The sequence below is a fragment of the Nannospalax galili genome, unplaced genomic scaffold (genome assembly GCF_000622305.1).
Source record: "Nannospalax galili isolate Female #2095 unplaced genomic scaffold, S.galili_v1.0 scaffold720, whole genome shotgun sequence".
Lineage (NCBI taxonomy): Eukaryota > Metazoa > Chordata > Mammalia > Rodentia > Spalacidae > Nannospalax > Nannospalax galili.
Window position 1 is genome coordinate 829,775 of NW_008346927.1, and position 20,200 is coordinate 849,974.

The 20,200-nt window shown below is 38.9% G+C and overlaps 2 protein-coding genes across 2 annotated transcripts in view; one reads left to right on the top strand and one right to left on the bottom strand.

Moving 5' to 3' along the window:
• Window positions 1–767: 767 nt before the first annotated feature.
• Krr1 (KRR1 small subunit processome component homolog) lies at window positions 768–15,450 on the top strand. The gene is made up of 10 exons (XM_008843370.3): window positions 768–1,006; window positions 3,887–4,059; window positions 6,109–6,243; window positions 6,568–6,693; window positions 6,794–6,877; window positions 8,038–8,094; window positions 9,026–9,196; window positions 12,484–12,561; window positions 12,672–12,765; window positions 14,325–15,450. The coding sequence occupies exons 1-10, from the start codon at window positions 922–924 to the stop codon at window positions 14,465–14,467; spliced, it is 1,146 nt and encodes a 381-aa protein (XP_008841592.1). The 5' UTR covers window positions 768–921; the 3' UTR covers window positions 14,468–15,450.
• Window positions 15,390–20,200, bottom strand: part of Glipr1 (GLI pathogenesis related 1) — a 15,597-nt gene continuing 10,786 nt past the window's right edge. The window contains exons 4-6 of the mRNA XM_029568470.1: window positions 18,203–18,288; window positions 15,762–15,788; window positions 15,390–15,671 (exon numbers count right to left, since the gene is read on the bottom strand). Coding sequence (XP_029424330.1) covers window positions 15,499–15,671; window positions 15,762–15,788; window positions 18,203–18,288 — 286 coding nt within the window. The 3' untranslated portion in view covers window positions 15,390–15,498. The remainder of the gene's footprint in view (window positions 15,672–15,761; window positions 15,789–18,202; window positions 18,289–20,200) is intronic.

Here is a 20,200-nt window from a genome sequence, read left to right on the forward strand (position 1 = left end):
CCATGAGTGCTCAGGGGCCCACAGCCCACTTGTTAAAACTTAACAAAAACCAGAACCAGCCTTATCAAAAGGCTGCAGGACAGGCAGGCGTCGGTCAAGCCTCACAGATGAAGCCATAAAGCAAGACAGAACTCCTGACCACCCTGGGGGCCCGATACCAGGAAATCTTTAGAAAACGTCTGTGCTTCTGAGGTCACCTCCCATTTAGCAATCCTATTTCCCCTCAGCCCCGGACCTTACCCCATACCTCTGCATACCTTTGAAATTACTGGTGAAATTACTATGTGTGTTTGAAATTAACCAATAACTGCGTTTCTGCTTCTGCACCCTGCTTCTGCCTTATAAAAACCCCCTGAACTCAACCTGGGGCGCGCTAGTCCTCCGAGGAGACTTTGTGCCCACAGGTACCTGTGTCCTGAATAAACCTCTTGCTGTTGCAACCCAAAGGCTGTGACTTGTCCTCCGTGGTTTGACTCTTACAATATAAGTCAAAATAATACCCAGAACAAAGTACCGTAGTGCCCTCACCTTCACCCCCCCAACGGAAGCTACTTCTGCCACTTCTTACTGTGGAGAAGGATCAAATTATTTTTGTTTGTACTTCCTAAGAAGTTCCGAGGCTCTCTGTTTTCAGTTTGGACTATAAGGCCACTAGAAAATCATGAATAAGACCTACTCCAGTTGTGCGTGCTGAAAACTACAACTCCCAGCATGCATTCGACCTCCGTGGTTGCAGTGCATCCTGGGAAAAAGGGTTCAGCTCCCTATTGGCCACGCAGGTGAAGCAGGGCAGATAGCTGGATTTTAGCGTTGGGTACCTGGGAGCCAGATTTTCGGGCGGAACTGTTTTGCGCTTTGGGCGTTGTAGCCGGTGCGATTAAAGAACGGCTTTATTTCCGGTCTACCGGAAGCAATTTGAAAATGGCGTCTTCCTCTTCGTACGCGTCTGCTACAGCAGCTGGGAAAAGTGAATTTCGCAGGCAGAAGCGGAAGCCGGAGAACCAAGGTGAGGTGGAGGGAGAACCGAAGCCTGGAGTCGGTGGACGCTGAAGTCGAGTTTTATTTCCTTGGCCGCGGACTTGTAGAAAGCCGCTTTTAGATGTTAAGTGTTGGATGTGGTTGCTGATAATGGGGGTGGGGGGGTGGGATGGGCCCTACACGTGTTTACACCTCCTTGCTTTTGCCGGAGGCCATGCCTGCGGAATACCACCTCTGTGGAATAGGTCCCCGGGAACCGGATGAGGATTCTGAAGTTTCCCAGGGCGCTTCGGGTCTTGCAGCCCGCAGGACAGTTGTTGGCAGGGACAGGATCAGATCAAGTGGGGTAGCCATAGGGAAGGGGCGGGGCGGACATAGTACTGTGGGGGAGCTAGGTGGGTAGTTGGTCAGACCTTTTTTATCGAGTTAGGAAAATATTGGACGACACAGCTCTTAGTCTTTGGACTGCCTTCGTTTTGATTCCTCTCTCGGGTTGCATTAGTAGTTTCGTTTTACCTACCTTCAGTATGAATGATTAAGAGATACTAGAGAAATAGATCGGAGTATTGCCAGCCAATCTTGCAGGGAATGTTAAAAACTTTAAACTCTGATTCTAGGTGCATTGGAATGTATTAAAAAGTTTTAGGTTTTTTTTTGTTTGTTTGGTTTTTTTTCAGTCTTTTTGAGACAGGGTTTCCCTGTAGCCCCAGCTGGCCTGGAACTCACTATGTAGACCAGGCTGGCCTTGAACTCACAGAGATCCGCCTGCCTCTGCCTCCCGAGTGCTGGGATTAAAGGCGTGCGCCACCACGCCCGGCAAAAAGTTTTAATTTTTTAGACAGAGTCTCACTATGTATCCTTGGCTAGCATCATTCTCACAGAGATCCGCCTGCCTTTGCCTCCCGAGTGCTGAGATTAAAGGCTTGTGCCACGCCCGGCTGTTTTAAGTTTTTAAATTGCGTTTAAAAAACTATGTGTAAAATACAGTAGGCACTATAGATGCAGTTAAAAGACTAAAACTAACGCCTCAGAAACTGGCACTCAGACTTTTAGTAGGGTTAACCATATCCCCAAAGGTCCCATATGCCCATCTCAGAACTTTCTTTCCTGGTATGGGGAATAACTAGTGCGAATCATGTTGAGCAATCTGTTACCTGTCTTCAGCCTTTATCATCGTTAACAGAATGGCTTGATTTTTGCCATTTTACCACTGGTGGACATTGGGGTTCTGCCCACTGCTTACTGTTCTAAACAGCAACTATAAACATCTTTCTGCATGTCTTCTGCTAATATCTAAGGGTATACCTGTATCCAAGGATTGGAGGCGTCAAATTGCAGGTTGTGTTCAAACTATCATAACACTTTCCAAAAGGACTCTGCTGGTTTTGACTCTTACTAGTATTAGATATGATTTCTCATTGCTCTAAGCTTACACTAATAACTTATTTCAATTTTGTGTATCTGCTGTTTGGTAGGTAAATTGCATCTGGTTGTAGTTTTAATTTGAACTTCCCTGATTACTGATGAAGTTGCAGTTTGGGGCTATTTGTACTTCTCTTGTGAAAGCCTCTTTCAATTCTTTAGCTGGTTTATTTGATTGCTTGTTTCAGGCCTGGGGTAGGTGGCCTCCCTCACCCACCAACTCTTTACAGATTGATAGTATTTGAAACATTTAAATTGGATAGGGACTTAGTCAAATATGCATTTTAAGTTATTAATGTCTTAGAATTTAGGTTTGCATCTAAAAAATGTTAATGGAAAGTGAATGGTGATGAGATAGTTTGTTCTCTGTACTTTGAACCAGAAAAAGCAAAGTGAATGTGAGTAGAAGCAGCAGAAAGCAGGTTCCTCAATTGATAATATGGGCTAAAGACATGCTTTTCAAATTTAGTAGTTTCTGAAGTTCTTGGTGAGATTAAGAACAAATTCCTAGCCCTCGTCCCAGAGATTGTGATTCACAGTGCCTCCAGTGAGCCCAAGAATTGCACTTCTAACAACCTCCTACTTGTATGCTAATGCTACAAGTTTATGGATCATATCTTTTAATTTTTATTTATTTTTATTTTATCTGTGTAAGTGTTTTGCCTGAATGTGTGTAAGTGCACCACGTGTGTGCACTGCCCATGGAGGCCAGAAGAGGATGTCAGATCCTCTGGAGCTGGAGTTTGGCATGATTAATGGCTACCATGTGGGTTCAGGGAACCTAATCTGGGTCCCCTGCAAGAGTAGCTCCTGTACTTGACCACTGAGCAATCTCTCCAGTCCTATAGATCATCTTTGAATAGAATTGAAGTGTAGCTATTCAACTTGAGCAGTTTTTTAAAACCCAGGACTGGGAGTTTTAATAAGTGACACATGGCTCTCAGGAGGCATTTCTTTTAGTAAAGGGTGTCCTAGATGAATCAGCTTTATGCCTCTGTAGGTCTTTTCCTATATGGGACGATAATACTGGTTCTTTCTAGCTTCATATTGCCATAGCAGACATGTAGAAAGCACTTTGGGAAACCCAAAATCCTATACCAGTGATTACTAACTGACATATACACACATGCAAACACACACACACACACACACACACACATACACACAAACACACATACACATTCACACAGGTATATAAGTTTATAGCTTTCTGCCAGATATATCCCAGTTAGTGTGGATCAGAAGTAAAGGGCCCCTGCCCTTGAAGAACTTGGTCCATGAGGCAGTTCCAATGCATCCAGTTAGTTTTGTACAGCATATTGATGATAATGGCAGAGGCACATCCTTTGATTGTTGAATAATATAAAAAGCAGGAAGAGGAAATGTAAAGCATATATTGGGAAGCTTATGAATGTGTGCACACAATGTTCATCAAGTGTCCAGAAGACCATTAAAATGTGATATGTACATGTTTTCCCTTCTATAGATGAGTCAGAACTCCTCACTGTTCCTGATGGATGGAAGGAACCAACTTTCTCTAAAGAGGACAATCCCAGAGGACTCTTGGAGGAAAGCAGCTTTGCCACCTTGTTCCCAAAATACAGAGAGGCTTACTTAAAAGAGTGTTGGCCTTTGGTGCAGAAAGCCTTGAATGAACATGTATGCATTTTAAAAAATGTTTTATTTATTATTTTTTGCGTATGAATGTATTGCCTTCCTGTAAGTGCACCCGTGTCATGCAGTGCCTTCGGACGTCAAAAGAGGGTGTCCAATTCCCCTGGAACTGGAGTTATGAATGGTTGTTAATCACCATGTGGATGCTGGGAATTTAACCCAGGTCCAGTGTGAGAACAGCCAGTGCTTTTAACTGACAAGCCATCTCTCCAACCCATATGCATTTTTTTTTTTATACATTTAGATTTTGTTCTTCCTTATGCCCTTAACTTTTAATTTTATTTAAGTGTATGTTTGCTCGTAGATGTTGTTTTCAGAGGTGCTGACATAGCTGGTTAATTTGGTTCCTTCAGCATTTAAAACAATCTAGATAAGCTTTATTTTTACAGTGTATTGATTTATTTATTTTTATTATTTATTGTGTAAGGAAGAGAAGGCACACATTCTGGGATAAGATAAGACATATATTAAATACACAAGTCAGTTGTGATTATTCATTACAATTTTCTTTTTCATTTATTTGAGAAAGGGTTTCCCTGTAGCCTTGGCTGGCCTGGAACTCGCTATGTAGACCTGTCCTGGAACTCACAGCGCTCAACCTGCCTCTGCCTCCCAAATGCTTGGATTAAACGTGTGCACCATCATGCCTGGCCAGTTTATTCTTTTAAATTTTGTGCATAATAAAGGACTTTGAAAAATTTATATGGTTTACCTTTGTAGAGGTTTCTCCAACTGTCTAAACTACCCTTCTGCTGTACACATTTCAGAATCCCTTTCCTGGCTGCAATAGTTACCTGCCCAATTTGAGCCAAGCCATATTTTAATGACTTTTTATTTTAAACAAAACATGTTGATATATTCATCTTTTCCTTATTTATTTTCTGCTGTCAGGTTCCAGAACAGTGCATTTACTTTGTCTTTTTTGAGGTATATTAACGAATTGAAAAGTCAATTTAGTGGTTTTATGAGTCTTTAAAAGCAAATGTATCCCTTGTGGTCAGGGTACTTGTCAATGTCTAAAGCTGATGGTTCTTTCTGTATGTGTGTGCCTGCATGCATGTTTCTGTACTAGATTTTGATACAACATGTGCTGCTTACTCTGGAACTGTTCTGGAATTAGTTGTACCCATTGGGGCAGGGTACCTCAGTAAAATATATACTTTTTAAAAATAGTTGTTCGTATCTGAGGTCCAGCTCATTTTTTTCCTTGTAACCTTAGAGACCCAACTTTTTATGTTGAAATGTTCATTACTCACAATATTGAAGGATTCTGATTGTGTCACAAGACACAAAAGAGCATTTTTGTTTCCTTTGTTAAAAATCTAGTTCTTGGGGCGGGAGAGATGGCTATCAGTAAGTCCTTGCTATGCAGACCTCAGGAGCTGAGTTTAATCCCCAGAATCTGTGTAGAAAATGAGCATGATGGTTTGTAATCCCAACGTGGTGGAGATGGAGGCAGGAGGACCCCTGGGGCTCGCTGGCCAGCCTATAGCCTGCATGTCAAGCTCTAGGCCAGTGAGACACCGTGTCTCAAAAACAAGGTATATAGGATCTGAGGGACAATACTTGATCCTGACCTCTGACCTTCATATGCACCAGCATGCTCACATGCACCCATACACACATAGAAGATTACTTTAAAAAATAAAGCCTAGTTCTTGCATTGAGAGCTAATGCTTCTCTGCCCTAATTATTGCTTCTTTTTGAACCTGTGGTAATTTGCTTTTTCTTCGCATTTTCAGTCCCTTAGCCAGTTAGAACGAAATTTAAAAGGAAAACTTCTCAGTCTTGGTTCTAAGTGCATCAGCTTATATTCTGTATGAAGCATGAAGTATTCATATTTTTATTCATATTTGTATTCTGTTTGAAGTATGAAGGTATTCAAATAACTCATTAACTGCTCAGTTTATTCAGGAAGGGAGTTGATAGGATTTGGAAGTTAGGTTAAAGGCATAGAAATAAATAGTGTGAGTGGGATAGGCTTTATAATGATCTAAGCTGAACCCACTTTCGGACCTTTCCTTCTTTTCATAGCATATTAATGCAACTCTGGACTTGATTGAAGGCAGCATGACTGTTTGTACTACAAAGAAGACTTTTGATCCATATATCATCGTTAGGGCCAGAGACCTAATAAAGCTGTTAGCAAGGAGTGTTTCATTTGAACAGGTAAATCAAGGATTACAGAGATTTTGCTTTATTTGCATCTACGTTAGATAGCATGTAATACTGAATCTCTCCCTTTCTGCCCCACTCTACCTTCCCCTCCCTCCCTCCCTGCCTCACTTTACCTCCCCTGCCCTCCCTCCCTTGTCCTCCCTCACTTACTCTAACTACCCTTCCCTCCCTCCCTCCTTCCTTCCCTGCCTCTCTCTACCTCCCCTTCCCTCCCTCTCCTGTGTTTATGTTTAAGCTTAATTAACCTTTTTTTTTTCCCCCCCTGTGCTGATTTTTTTTGCTTTGGTTTGGTTTGATTTTGTTTTTTCCTAAAAGGCAGTACGGATACTTCAGGATGATGCTGCATGTGACATTATTAAAATTGGTTCTTTAGTAAGAAATAAAGAGAGATTTGTAAAAAGAAGACAGCGGCTTATTGGTCCCAAAGGATCTACATTGAAGGTATATTTTTATTTATTTTTTGGTCAGTCAGTGGAAAACTTAAATATCTTTACAATTAATTTTTCAGTGTATTGAATTTCAATTTACTGTTTTGATATAGGCATTGGAACTCTTAACAAACTGTTACATTATGGTTCAGGGAAATACTGTTTCAGCCATTGGACCTTTCAGTGGCCTAAAAGAGGTGAGAATTATTATCTCATATTCAGAAGATAGCAAATTAAATAATTTGATTGTAGTTGTTCTTTGGATAATGTTTTATAATTATTTTGTATTTTTAGAATGTACTTTGTTTGATTTCTCATTTGTAAATACTTTATATGCCATGTAACTTGAGGGCATCCTCACTCCTGGACCTTGACATATTTGGTGACTGTGGGGACATGAATTTCTTAATTAGGTCTGTACAGTACCCCTTATAGAACTGAAATAGGTATTTCAGATCTTACTCTGTAGCACATAGAAACCTGCTATCCTTAACATGTACTCAAGTGATTGAATGCCGAGATCTCATTATCTGTAGTAATGCGTACCACCAGTAGAGGTCAGACTCTTCCCTCAAGCTATGCTTTCTTTTGTTTCAATTTTAGTGCTTTCATGAACATTTTCTTTAACTTGTCAAATGTTTTGAGGAAGTCTATGGAGCACATATTGATCTGTTAGCTCCTTTAGAGGCAGTGATATCCAGATCTGGCTGTGCAGGTTCGCTTCCTTCCTAGGAAGCCTTTCATGGTAATTCTGTTGACTCTCTTCTAAATTGCCTACTTCTTTTCTGATGGAACGATAGTAAACATATCAAATACTTTATAGTTATTGTAGATTTTGAAATAAATTATTTAATTTGTATAGTAGACCTGTGTGTGTGTATGTGTGTGTGTGTGTGTGTGTGTGTGTGTGTATCATCGCCATTTTGCAAACGAAAAGGCTGCAGCAGGGAAATTAACTGAATCTTACATGATGTGGCAGTCCGAGGAGCTTACCTTTTTTTCCTTTTTTTTTCCGGTGCTGGTAATTGAACCTCATGAATGATAGACAAGGCCTCTGCCACTGAGCTATATCCCAGTCCCAGGACTGAACCTTCATTTTCTGACTCTAAATCCAAGCCCTCTTTCCTAAATCACTAACTGTTATATCAGTTATGTGTCATATTGTCACAGTAATAGAGAAATTTTCTTGTATCCAAGAAACATTGACTACTATAGATCTGGAGGCCACTCAGAACAATTGAAGGAGTTATATTCAATGTGGTGGTTAGCTCCTGATTCTGGGATATTTTACAGTAGATTAATTATCCAGTTTATCGAAATCTTTGGCTACTTCATCTTCCTTTGTTTTAAATTTCAGGTTCGAAAAGTAGTCCTTGATACAATGAAGAATATTCATCCAATTTATAACATTAAAGTGAGTATTAATTTATGCTAATAACTAGTGACCGTCAAGCTTCTTTTAACCTTAGAAATTTTTTGGAAATTAAATATTTTACGAAAACCTAATTATATTGACAGGTATCGCAAAGCTATTTTGTGTGAATTGGGGATAGAATTCATCCTACTTAATTCTCCCTCAGTTTTTCTTTGAGGCTGTGTCTCCAGGGTAAAAACTATTGAAAGAGATACTATCATGTATTGTATAGTTATAATGTAATGAATTAAGCCTCATCAGACTGATTAGAGACTTTCTTATATTGTAAGCCCATAAAGATGTGACCTTTTAGGGTTCTGCTTATTTCTGTCAAAGAAAATCTGAACTATCTCAGATTGCATTAAATAAACACATTGTAGCCTCTTTTGAAACAGACCTGTTATGTCTTTGTGTGCTCAAAGAATATGATTGTACTTGGAATATAGCCATCGTATGAGCTCTTTAATGATCAGTACTTGTTGAGTAATTCATTTAAATTTGATGAAGTTAGGAAATCAACAAGATTGGGTTAAAGTAAGTTACTTGGGGACATTTCCTATGGTACCTTAGTTGCTACTGAAAGCTTACAGCAATCACCAACTAATTCAGACCTCTCTCTGCTGTTATTAAGTTGAATTCTAAAAGTTTAATGAAGTCATAATTGGAAAGCTGAGTTCATTTCAATCTCATATCGTTTTCTGCATTTACTCTAGATTCTTATAGTTTTCTGATGTTTGGCTATAATAATAACCATAATTACAGTTATTATTCCAAGTACATGTTTAGAATGATGTTCTCTATTTGTGCAATTGGTTAATTCTCTTGAATGTACTAGGATCTAGACCCTTTTAGGTTTGTAGAAGCAATGTTAACAAATACATGAATTTTGGAATTAAATTTTGAAATTTTATTTTTATGTATGTGACTAAAGACATTAATGATTAAACGAGAATTGGCAAAAGATTCTGAATTACGTTCACAAAGTTGGGAAAGGTTTTTGCCACAGTTCAAGCACAAAAATGTGAACAAACGCAAGGAACCAAAGAAGAAAACTGTGAAGAAAGAGTACACACCATTCCCACCACCACAGCCGGAAAGCCAGGTCAGTGCCAACTGTGAGCCAGAAGAAACTACCTTAAAGTCTTCAGAAACGTCATTGAGGGTAGTTTTAGTGGAGTGTGTGTGCATGTGTGTAGAATATAAGAAATTGAAGGTAAGTGTAACTAGACATTTTTCAAGCTAAGGGTCTAGAGAGTGGGATCTTTACAGTGAGGAAACTGTCGGGGTGGTTGGTGTCAGTTATGTAAATGTTCTCTAAATAAAAATAATTTCAGTGCTTTAACCCACAATAGTTTCTGTTTTGCTTACCAAGATTTTGTGACCATGTGTTATATCACTTTAGAAATCTTCAGCTCTAACATCTGTCTTTTTGCTGCTGTGAATTCCTTCCATTCGCCAGCTTTCTTCTGCCTTGGTTCATCCCTTTACAGCCATGGCCAATATTTCCTTTTCTTTGTTGTCCGTGTCTCTTCCCTTGCATGACCCTTTTTCTTTCAGTTACACCTTCCCAGAACACTCTAAAACTAAGTTAGGCCAAAAAACTTTGCTAAAATGTGGCCACGAAATTAAGGTGTAGAAAAGCCCTATGTTTGGATTAAATTCACTACAAATTTGTATTTCCTTAGTGCTGGGTCCCCACCACTAAGTGGCAACTCCTGGTGTCTTAGTACCTTCCCAATCAGAGCATTGGAAAAGAATTCCTTCAGCTTTCTTTTCTCACATATTTTCCCGTCTGCATCAGTCCTTTCTACCTGCTGAATGTGATCTCCATCTGCCTGGGATCTGCTTGCCTTATTCTCTTCTTTATTTGGGTCCTAAAATCTTCAGTCATTGTTCTTTTCTAATCAGAATAGAAACACTTTTCTGGCTGCCATCCTGCATTGGCGTTTTCAGGGAAGGTCTGGTACGTTGTTGTGTTGTTTCCTTTTTTGTTTCTTTCAAGTTTTTAAATTTTCCTTCTGACTTCATTAGTACTTGTATAATCTCCAGATTTTCTTTTGTTGTTGATTTTTTAGTTTTATTCCATTACGTAGGATATGATTTCAAGTTTTCAAGTTTGTCAGGATTTGTTTTGTAGCTGAGAATATATGGCTAGTTCTAGAAAAAACTGTTATTTGCTGATGAAAATTATATTTTCTGGCTTTTTGGATGTAGTGTTTTATAAGTGTCTCATAAGTGTGTTTGATCAGTAGTATGAGTTAACTATTTTTTCTTTTATGATCTTTTTGTTTGGACGATTAGTCCATTAATGAAACTGGGGTATTGCAGTGTATAGTGATGCATACCTGCAGGCCCCACCCCTGGAAAACTTGACTTCTGACTTGAAGTGGTACTGGCCCGGTGGCCACATAGGGAAAGGTGCTAGGAGCTGGAGCACTCATACCTGGTCCTCACAGCACTGCATAGTCCAGTGGGGTGGAGCTGAAGCGGGAACAGTGATGTTCCTCTTTACCCCTTTCACGGCAGTGATGCCTGAAGGCTGGAATCCAGGAGTCCAGCAGTTTTGGGCTCTTTCACCATGCATCGTGTAATGATATGATACTCAAACCATAGTTGCTTCAGAGCCCTGCTGCGTGTCCCTGTTGAAGAGGAGACAGCAAATACAATAGTGTTCCTTTTGTCCCATCAGTAATGGGTATAAGAGCAGCAGGGGCTTGGGACAGCAGGAACCGCCTGGGAGCCTGCTTTCAGTCCTAGCACTGGCTTGAGAACACATTTTTGACCATACTGGTTTCATTGGGCAAGCACCTTGAAAATGGTGGTTCTCTACCTCTCTATCAAAACACCTGTTTCCCCAGTACAGGAAACCCACCAAGCTTAGATCATAGTCACTCTGGCCAAGTTGGGTTCATCAGGTATCTGACTCTCCCTACTCCAGTGAAGTGCAGTGGAGTGTATGTGGGATGTCAGATATAGGAATGTGCAGTTTGTGGCTCCTAGATCAATCCAAATTCAGACTGTCAGTCCCTTGTCAAGGACGTAGCCCCTGGGGATTCACTGGGAGACGATGTAAGCTCCTTTTTGATGCCACGCTACTGTGCAGGTCTCAGGTTACCTATCTTGGTGGGCTGTAAGCCTTGAAGGCTGTGACGCTGAGGTAGTGAGGATTGTCAGCATCTGCGCTAAATTTGCCCAAACTTTCTTTCTCTTGTCCATGTCCCTGCAAACGAGAAGCCTTTCCTCTGGGCTCTGTAGCATCATTCTGTGTCATTGTTGCAGGCTTTTGGATATTACAATATTATGGTCTCACTCTTGCTGATGTCCTCTGTTCCCTCATGCTCATTTACCCCTAAACACAGCTATACCCCTCCTATTTTTCTCTGTAGAGGAGAGAAGGGGTGCTAAGCATGTTCCTCCACCTTCTGTGTAACTTTCTTGAAACAGCAAGTATCTCAAATGACTTGTGCTCTCACTTTTTCATTGTAACTGTTAAGCAAATTATTTATTTGACCCATCCATGGGTCAATTTCCTCATACCTAAAATGAGACCAATCATGATACTTGTCTCAAGGGATTGTTAATGAAGGTTAAGTTATTAATTCTGGGGTTAGAGAGATTGCTGAATGGTTAAGAGCACTGACTGCCCTTGCAAAGGACCCAGATTCAATTTTTAGCACCCACATGGCAGCTCACAACCATCCATAACTCCAGTTCCAGGGGATCTGACACCCTCTTCTGGCCTCTGTAAGCATTGCACCACATGGGTGCACTTAGATACATGCAGGCAAAACACTCATACACATTTTTTTAAACGTTAGTAATTCTAAGTCAAGCAATGCCTTTCCTTCCTCCCTACTTTTCCTCTTGCCTCCCCCTCCTCATTTTTTTGAGACAGGGTCTAGTCCTGTAGCCCAGGCTGGCCTTGAACTCCATCATCTTACCTTAGTCTCTGAGTGATAAGACCAAAGGCATAAGCAGCTGTACACAGCTTGTGCCTTTGCAGTGTTCTTTTGTACCATATCAGAATGCTGCTTTCATTTCTTCACTTCTCTCAAAAGCCTTTCGCCACTTCAAAGTCACATTCTACCTCCTCCCAGCAGCCGGAGTCTAAGTTCCTCAGAACTCATCCTTCCAGTTTCCTTTCACACTTTTCTGAAATGCTGACCTTTCTTTCATCCTTCCTGGACTAGTCATTTCGTATTCCACAAACCTTCTTTCCTGTCCATGGGTATTAGCCTAGGCTTATAGTTGCATCTTCTGTTGCCTGCTGTATGAAGTGATCATAGAGTCTTGACTCCGATGTTTTTGTCCCACGGACATTGAATTTCTGATGAAACTACTTCTCACCTACATTACTTCTGATGTAATTATAAATACTGTTTCTAATAGATTGATAAAGAATTGGCTAGTGGTGAATACTTCTTGAAGGCAAATCAGAAGAAGCGACAGAAAATGGAAGCAATAAAGGTAAGACTTCTTATGTTTGCTCATGATATTGACAGCAAAGTTCATAGATTTTTTTCAGTTCTTATTTAACTATAAATTGTATTTTACTAATATGTTTCTTACTAATGTAGGTGAAACAGGCAGAAGCTCTCAGTAAGAGACAAGAAGAAAGAAACAAAGCATTTGTTCCACCTAAAGAAAAACCAGTTGTGAAACCTAAAGAAGGTACACCCGTTTTCACTCTTGCCTGGGTATTTTTCACTCTAGATGTGAAAGCCTTTAGCATGTGAGATGTAACTCCAAAGTAAAATTAGTCTCACTCATACTACTGAGGAAATAACTGGGGTGGGAAAAAAAAGAAAAAAATCAGGGTTTTCATCAGTTTTCTTAGTTCATTAACTCATAAGCCCAGGGAAAAGCGACAGTTGAGCTATTTATAATTCAGTAGTGGCCAGTGCCTATTTCCTAGTAACCCTCTGACTGTGTTTGTGTTTGGGTTAGACTCTGTGTTGGGAAAGATATAAACCCAGAGCAGTCTGTGTCCTATGTAAAAATAAAACTAAATGAGGAACTAAGATACTTGAACTCTGTTCCAGGCCTCTCAAAGAGGCTTTTTCAGAACTGCTTCTCATATTTATTTGATCTGTGGCTTAAAAGTTCATCTCTACATTGTCAGCATGGATTTGTCATCATCTTAAGCTAAAATCAAATAAAACTGACAATGATGATAGATCATCTTTTAGGGATATCGAAAAGGTGCCTTTATGCTTTTTCTTCACCTTGTCTGACCTCATTCTGATTCGTCCTTTTTTGTGTTTTCTTTCCTTGTGGTGACTCTTGTTCTCTGTGTCAGAGTAACCCTCCCTCCAAAGCCAAGTTTCCTCCCATTTAGAGGAAACATTGTTTGTTTCTTTTAAAAAAAAAAAAAAAGAAAAAGAAAAACCCCACAAACTACCATTGGGCATATGTAGAGGTTAGAAATGTCATGAGCATAATTTTCAGTTGTGCAGTCTTTCAGTTAAGTGCTTTGATGTACTGCTAGCTGTGTGACCTCATCTGTAATGATCAAAGATGTGGCTGCTTTGTATAGTTCAGGCTTTGAATGTCTGTACCAACCCAGTGGCTGGGTTGTTTGGATGGTACGTCCTTCCTTCCTTCCTTTTCTTTTTTTTTTTTTTTTTTTTTTTTTAGTGGTTTGGAAACTACTTTTAATGGTAAGAAAAAGTTACATCTTTTTAAAAAAATGACTTCCTGTGTTCACACTTTTGACACTGACAGTCTGTTAAGACTACCAATATATAGTCTTTATTACCAGAATCATGCTAAATACTACTAGTCATTTATTAGTCAAACTAATAATTTGGAAAACCTTGTTTTTAAGTTTCTGTTGGTAGATTTTGACCTATAACTTTTGTAATTAGCAAGTTAAAGTTCCTGAAGCTAGAAGGCTATGTTTGATATTTTTCATGAAATATAATTTTACATTCTTTTGTGTGCAGTGTGGAAAATTGACATGCTAGTGAAAACTAATACTCCAAATAGAGACGCTAATGTAGTGCGATCAGGAAAGACTGCCGTTCACTGGCTGGAGTCGGTGTGTGGTCATGCCGCCTTCATCTGTACTTGTATACTTAAAGCATTTTCCTTTTGTTTTCTCAGGTATAGGCAGGCCTTTAACATGACTTCTTAATTCTTAAAAATATACTCTGAGAGTATTGCTTCAAATGTATATGTATTTTTAATTTCTAAAAGGTTACATATATATTTCTTTTAAAATTTTCTAGCTTCTACCGAAACTAAAATTGATGTGGCGTCTATCAAGGAAAAGGTTAAGAAAGCAAAGGTCAAGAAACTGGGAGCTCTTACAGCTGATGAACTTAAGCTTAAGATGGAAGCAGATGAAAAGAAAAAGAAGAGGAAAAAGTGACATTAGAAAGATATCCTGAACTAGAGCTTCGGAGCCATCTCCTTTTGTAAAGGATTTTGAGATATGAAGGCATTTGTTGCTTTACCTGTGAGCGATAACATTCAGGAAAAAATGACCAGAGTTTCTGTTCACAGACAGTATTCCTTCTAAGTATGTTCTCCATGTTGTTTGGAAGAAGGGAGTGCTGGAAAGTGGAGCTGCCTTTGTGTGTTTTGTGCCTCATCAGTTCCCTGGTGGTTTTTACCCAAATATGACTTTACCCAAACATGACTTTAGGAGTAACTTTTGAAAATTATGTAGATTTTTACAGTGAGACCATTGATTGATTATCTGTTGAATCCAACACCGGGTGCCATTGTTTAGTCTTGGTGCCATTGGTTAGTTTTTATAATATTCAAAAGCTTTTGGTTTTGAGGAAAATAAATGCAAAAATTTCACTGCTTTCTCCCATGCTAATGATTAGTATTTTTGGCTTATTCCTTTCTGCAGTTTCCTTCCAAGATTAAGCAGCACACAAGCAGAAATCAAATCCCTGTTACTATTCTACTCTGAGTCTCTGGAAATGGTACCAGAAAGACATCTAGTTGCATAGGAGCAGGGAAATCCGGGTGTTGAGTGGAGGCAGCATGTGAGGAGTAATGATTTCTTTTTCTTTTTGAGAGGCTCTTGCTTTGTGGCTTGGCCTAGCCTGTCTTCTTGCTTCTACCTTCCGGTGCTGATGTTATAGGTGTGGGCTACCTTGCCTGGCCAGAATAATGTTTTTAAACTAGCAAGAGCTACTGTAATTACTTAGAATTATCTAAATGTAGCTCACTCATTTATGGCTTTGGAAACTGAAACATAGTGAGTAGGTTACAGCTGTGGCAACCTGAAACTATTTATTCATAGAAAAGGAGAAAAAAGAGTTAGAAAGGTGAGCTAGTTCTTTTGACTAAGGCTTTATTGAAACATTTTTCTGAAACATTTGAAAAACAGAAATTGCCCGGTTGTTTAAAAAAAAATAAAACCCACATATGAGTAAGTTGCCTCTCTCACCTACCCCCACTGTTTTTGTCCAAAATAACTAAATTAGGATATTTGTGCTTTACAAAAATGGCAATTATAACAGACAGTATTAGAACTATTGACCTAACAATGAGAAAGAGAGACGTGTATCTGTTTCGTAGATATATGGGCCATTCTGGATAGTCAACAGAGTAGTAACCTGTGAAGAAATAAGTGTATGCTGTTAGACATATTCTCATGGCTCAGGAACATAATGCTCAGTGAAACAACTTAAGGTTTATATACATACGTGTGACTTGATCCCGTCTTGGATTAACTGTAAGACCAGAGTTAAGAGAAGGTTAGATATAGGTGAAGCTTCAAGTTTTTGTTTGTTCATTTTAAACCTCAGGCTTTGACCATGAACTTGATTTGGCTTTATGGCAGTGATTCTGAAAGGTTAATGAAGATTTTTTTTTTAATTTTTAAAAATATCTTATTTTTATTTTATGTGTATGTGTACTGCTTGCCTGTAGGTAGGTGTACCCATGTCTTGTGATGCCTGTGGAGCTTAGAAGAGGATGTCCAGTCCCACAGAACTGGAGTTATGAATGGTTGTTAGCTGCCATATGGGTGCTGGGAATCAAACCCGGGTCCTCTGTAAGAGCAGTCAATGCTCTTAACCACTGAGCCATCTCTCCGGCCCCATCAAGATTTTTTTCTACTAACTATTAACTTGATATTTTTAAGTCGTTTTATATGAACTTTATGTAAACTTTTTAGTAAAAGAAACTCATTATAATTGAGAAAACATTTTATGTATCAAAACTACAAGATAATACAGTTAAATTAAAACATTAAAATTTGGAAAGAATGGTTTTTGAGGAATAATATAATTTATTACAGTAAATAATGTAATTTGCTAAAGTATTTTCCTGAAAACAATTCCTCCCTTAGAAAAATGATTCTGTATAGGGTGAGTCAGTGAAGGGCTACAGTTTCTCATCCATTCCAGCACGCCATCAAGTCTTCAGTGAGGCATTTGACATATCAGAAAAACATAATTGTATCTTTTGCTCTGAGCTTTAGATACTGACATTCAGAGCACTAGGAAGAAATAAATTCCCAAATTGTTTTTGACTTTCTTGAAGCTTTCTTTTATCACATAATACAACCTTTCCATTAGTACATGAATTGCTATTGGATGCCTTCTGGGACCCACCCAGGACCTGGTGTGGGGCACTTGGGAGCAACATCTTACCTGGGACTGGGTGTAGTCTGTGCTGAACTTCTGTGAACCCACTACCCTTAATTTCTCTTGGCAATTATATCTATGAATTCACATGTATATGTCCTATTTGTTTTTTGTTATTGTTTTTGGGGTGTGTGTGTGTGTGTTCAGAATATGAAATATTCAACTAAAACAAATGTCCATCCAGGTAATAGCAAAAACCATCTCTTACCATGGGTATCCCCAGGCATTTTGCAGAGTGGTATAGATAAAGCTGCTGAGTGCTAATTGAACTATAAACATCATCTAAAACACGATGGAATCGTTTCCCATCTAGTACTATAATTTGTCAGTTAGAATCTGTTAAATAAAAAAGTTTTTTTCTTACAACTTTACCCTCATAGACTTCATAATACAAGGTGGGATGATTATTACTTTAATTGGCAACCCTGTTATTTAATGTTAGTGCAAGCAAGTGGGATTCTTTCACATAAGCCAACATTTATGTATTTTTTAAACTGTATAAATTGAACTTTATAAAAAAGAAATTAGTAACAGGATTGATATAGAAGGCATTAAACTATCCAAAATAAATAGATGATGTGCTTCAAAATATATAAATACGTGCAAGTTCACATATCTTTCCCTCTTAAAAATCAAGGAGTTTTTATTGTTGGAGCACAGCCTTATCTTCTAGGCTGTATCACACAGGATAGAGACCATCTGAAGTTAGAGCTCAAAAAAACACCACTAACAGTTTCTTATTGTGGTAAATATTGCTAATTAAAGAGGTAACTCATTGGCTTATTTTACCATTATTTTACTATGTGGCAGTGCTGTTGTGTACATTTTCCTATTGAGGAAATAGATACAAAGGGTTGACCAAGGTCACAGAGGCACAACTGTACATTGGACTAGAAGTTGGCACATTGATTCTAAGAAGTGAATTGCATTATAGATACATGGTACTGAGTTTCTTATTAAGACTGATAGAAGTAAAATAAAGAATGGCTGAATTGGATTTAAAAATGGCTCAGAGAACTATCTTAAAAGGTGCTGTTGTACCTGGAATGAAGTTTTTACAAATGTGGAGAAGATAGCAGTTTACTGGAATTTCAGTCTGGAAGGGACCTTCGAAAACATGTACGTAGAAAATGCTTCCAAACAAAACTGCTGCAGTGACACTGCTGACCCCTCCATCCCCAGCTTCTCTCATCCCAGCCTCGCTGCTTTGAGTGGTTCAAGTGGTTCTGTTTGTTACAGATGTAAATACGCAAGAACCACAGGATTGAAGCAATGATTTAACAGTTTCAGGTTTCTCTTCACACCATGGGTAAAAAGATTTCTTAAAGGATACTCAATATAAGAACAATAAATTTCTCTTAAATGTATGTTCAGTCCTAGAACAGTAAGTTACTGGCTCATTACACCTTTCTTGAAAACAGCTATCAGTGTAAAACATACTTTAGCTCTATGGAAAGTCTTTATTGCTAGACTGTTCTAACTGTTCTGTTACTTACTGCATAGCTTGTTCAGGCACATGTCATCTTTTGGGCAGTCACTGCAAACGGCTCCTCTCTCATATGGCCAAGTTGGGTAATTTCCTCTGTAAAGCAGAAGCCTGTCCATTAGAGAATTTTTTTTTTCCAGTTGTGCTTTACTATGAATCCTTGACCAAATCCAGACTAGGATGGGAGTCCAGAGATTGAGAAGGCTAGTAAAATGCGTGAAGAGAGGGAAGCAAATGGAGGGTTGCTAACATTTGTAGAGTTCACTTTGTACGCCTGTATCTATGAACATCTTATAGTCCACACCATCTCACTGAATTACGACTCTGAAAATAGTTTTTATTTGTTTAGCAGATAAGGAAGCTGAAGATCAAAAAGATGAGTAACTTGCCCAAATCACAGTTTATACACGAGAGGAAGAACTCTAGAAATGTCTGACACCCGAGTTGTGCTCTTTCCATTTAATCTGGAGAGTCTATAGCCTGTTGTGATTCCTGCTGTCCATCCAAACACTGTCTGTCCTATGAAAGCTATTATAGTCTGTGTATATTCTCAATATGCCAAGCCTGCCATAGTTTTTATTACATAGAAATTATTTGGCTTGAGTAATGCCCCCCAAAGACACAAATGAGATGGGAAAATTTGAAGTAGGACTTACTTTCATGTAAAAGATGTAATATGAATAGTTATCAGTAATTATTGTGTATAATTATGCTAACATTGTTTTAAGCATCCTTGAATGAAATAATCCTCATAACAATCTCATAAGGGTGTTATTATTATGTGTCTGTTACATAGATGCTGGAGCACATACTATAAATAGCTGACCAAGGTCACTGACAAGAAACTGAATTAATATCTAAATATTTATACTGCTATGTACATCTTTAGAGCAGTAATGATGAGAAGACGTGTATTTATATTGGTGAATCAGCCATTGAATAATTCTTGGAACTTGTGCTTTTGGGATATGGATCTTGTGTCATGGTGCCCTTTGATAACTTGATGAGGCCTGTGGACATTTTTCAAAATAGTTTTTAAATGTGTAAAATAAAATACATAAATTATAAAGGAAACTGACTTGAAAATTTATTTCAAAGTGTTTTTTGTAAAACATACAGTAATACATACGTAGTCATTAAATAAGATATGGGGGTGGAGAACTCAGTAAAGTATTTGCTGCATAACCAAGAAGACCCAAGTCAGTCCCCTGCACCCACATAAAAAGCCAAACACAGTGGTGTGTTTGTAATCCCAGCTCTGTGGAGTTAGAGATAGGCAGGTCCCTGGAGTTCACTGGCCAGCCAGCCTAGCTTAATCAATGAGCCCTAGATCCCATGTCTAAAAGCAAGGTGGAGGGCTGTTGATGATGCCTAAGGTTGTCCTCTGGCCTTCCCATGTGCACTCACCCCACATACATGTATGTGTACCTGCACATACCTACACATACATGCATGCATACCCACACATGCAAAAATCTATCAGGGAATCTAATACAGTTCATTTCTAAGTACAGGTGAGCATAAACTATTTAGAAGTAGCTGCAGCAATAGAGTTTGTTGTAAAAACATCTGATATTCCCAAGTATAGAGGTACAATTAATACAAAATCGGTTGTGGCAAAAAATGAGAATGTTCTCTTGCTTTCATAATGGAAGGAAACACTTTCAGTGCAGATTCATGAAAAATAAAAATTGTTTTTCTAATTCAAGTTCATTGCCTTCCCTCAGTAATAGCCATTTTAAAGTTTAAAAACCCTTATATTGCCGGGCATGGTGGCGCACGCCTGTAGTCCCAGCTCCCAGAGATGGGAGGCAGAGGCAAGCGATCTCTGTGCGTTCAAAGCCAGCCTGGTCTACATAGTGAGTTCCAGGACAGCTGGGGCTACAGGGAGACCCTGTCTCAAAAAGAAAAAAAAACAAAAAACAAAAAAAAAAACTGCAAATGAACCTACCATTTAACTCAGTTATACCACTCCTTGGCATATACTCAAAGAACTCATCCTATTGCA

Excerpts from the sequence above, each read along its gene's own strand:
- Krr1 (XM_008843370.3), top strand. The coding sequence starts at position 922 with ATGGCGTCTTCCTCTTCGTACGCGTCTGCTACAGCAGCTGGGAAAAGT. Across the intron at positions 6,878-8,037 it reads CTTTCAGTGGCCTAAAAGAG|GTTCGAAAAGTAGTCCTTGA; the intron begins GTGAGAATTATT and ends TTTAAATTTCAG. Across the intron at positions 9,197-12,483 it reads CACCACAGCCGGAAAGCCAG|ATTGATAAAGAATTGGCTAG; the intron begins GTCAGTGCCAAC and ends TGTTTCTAATAG.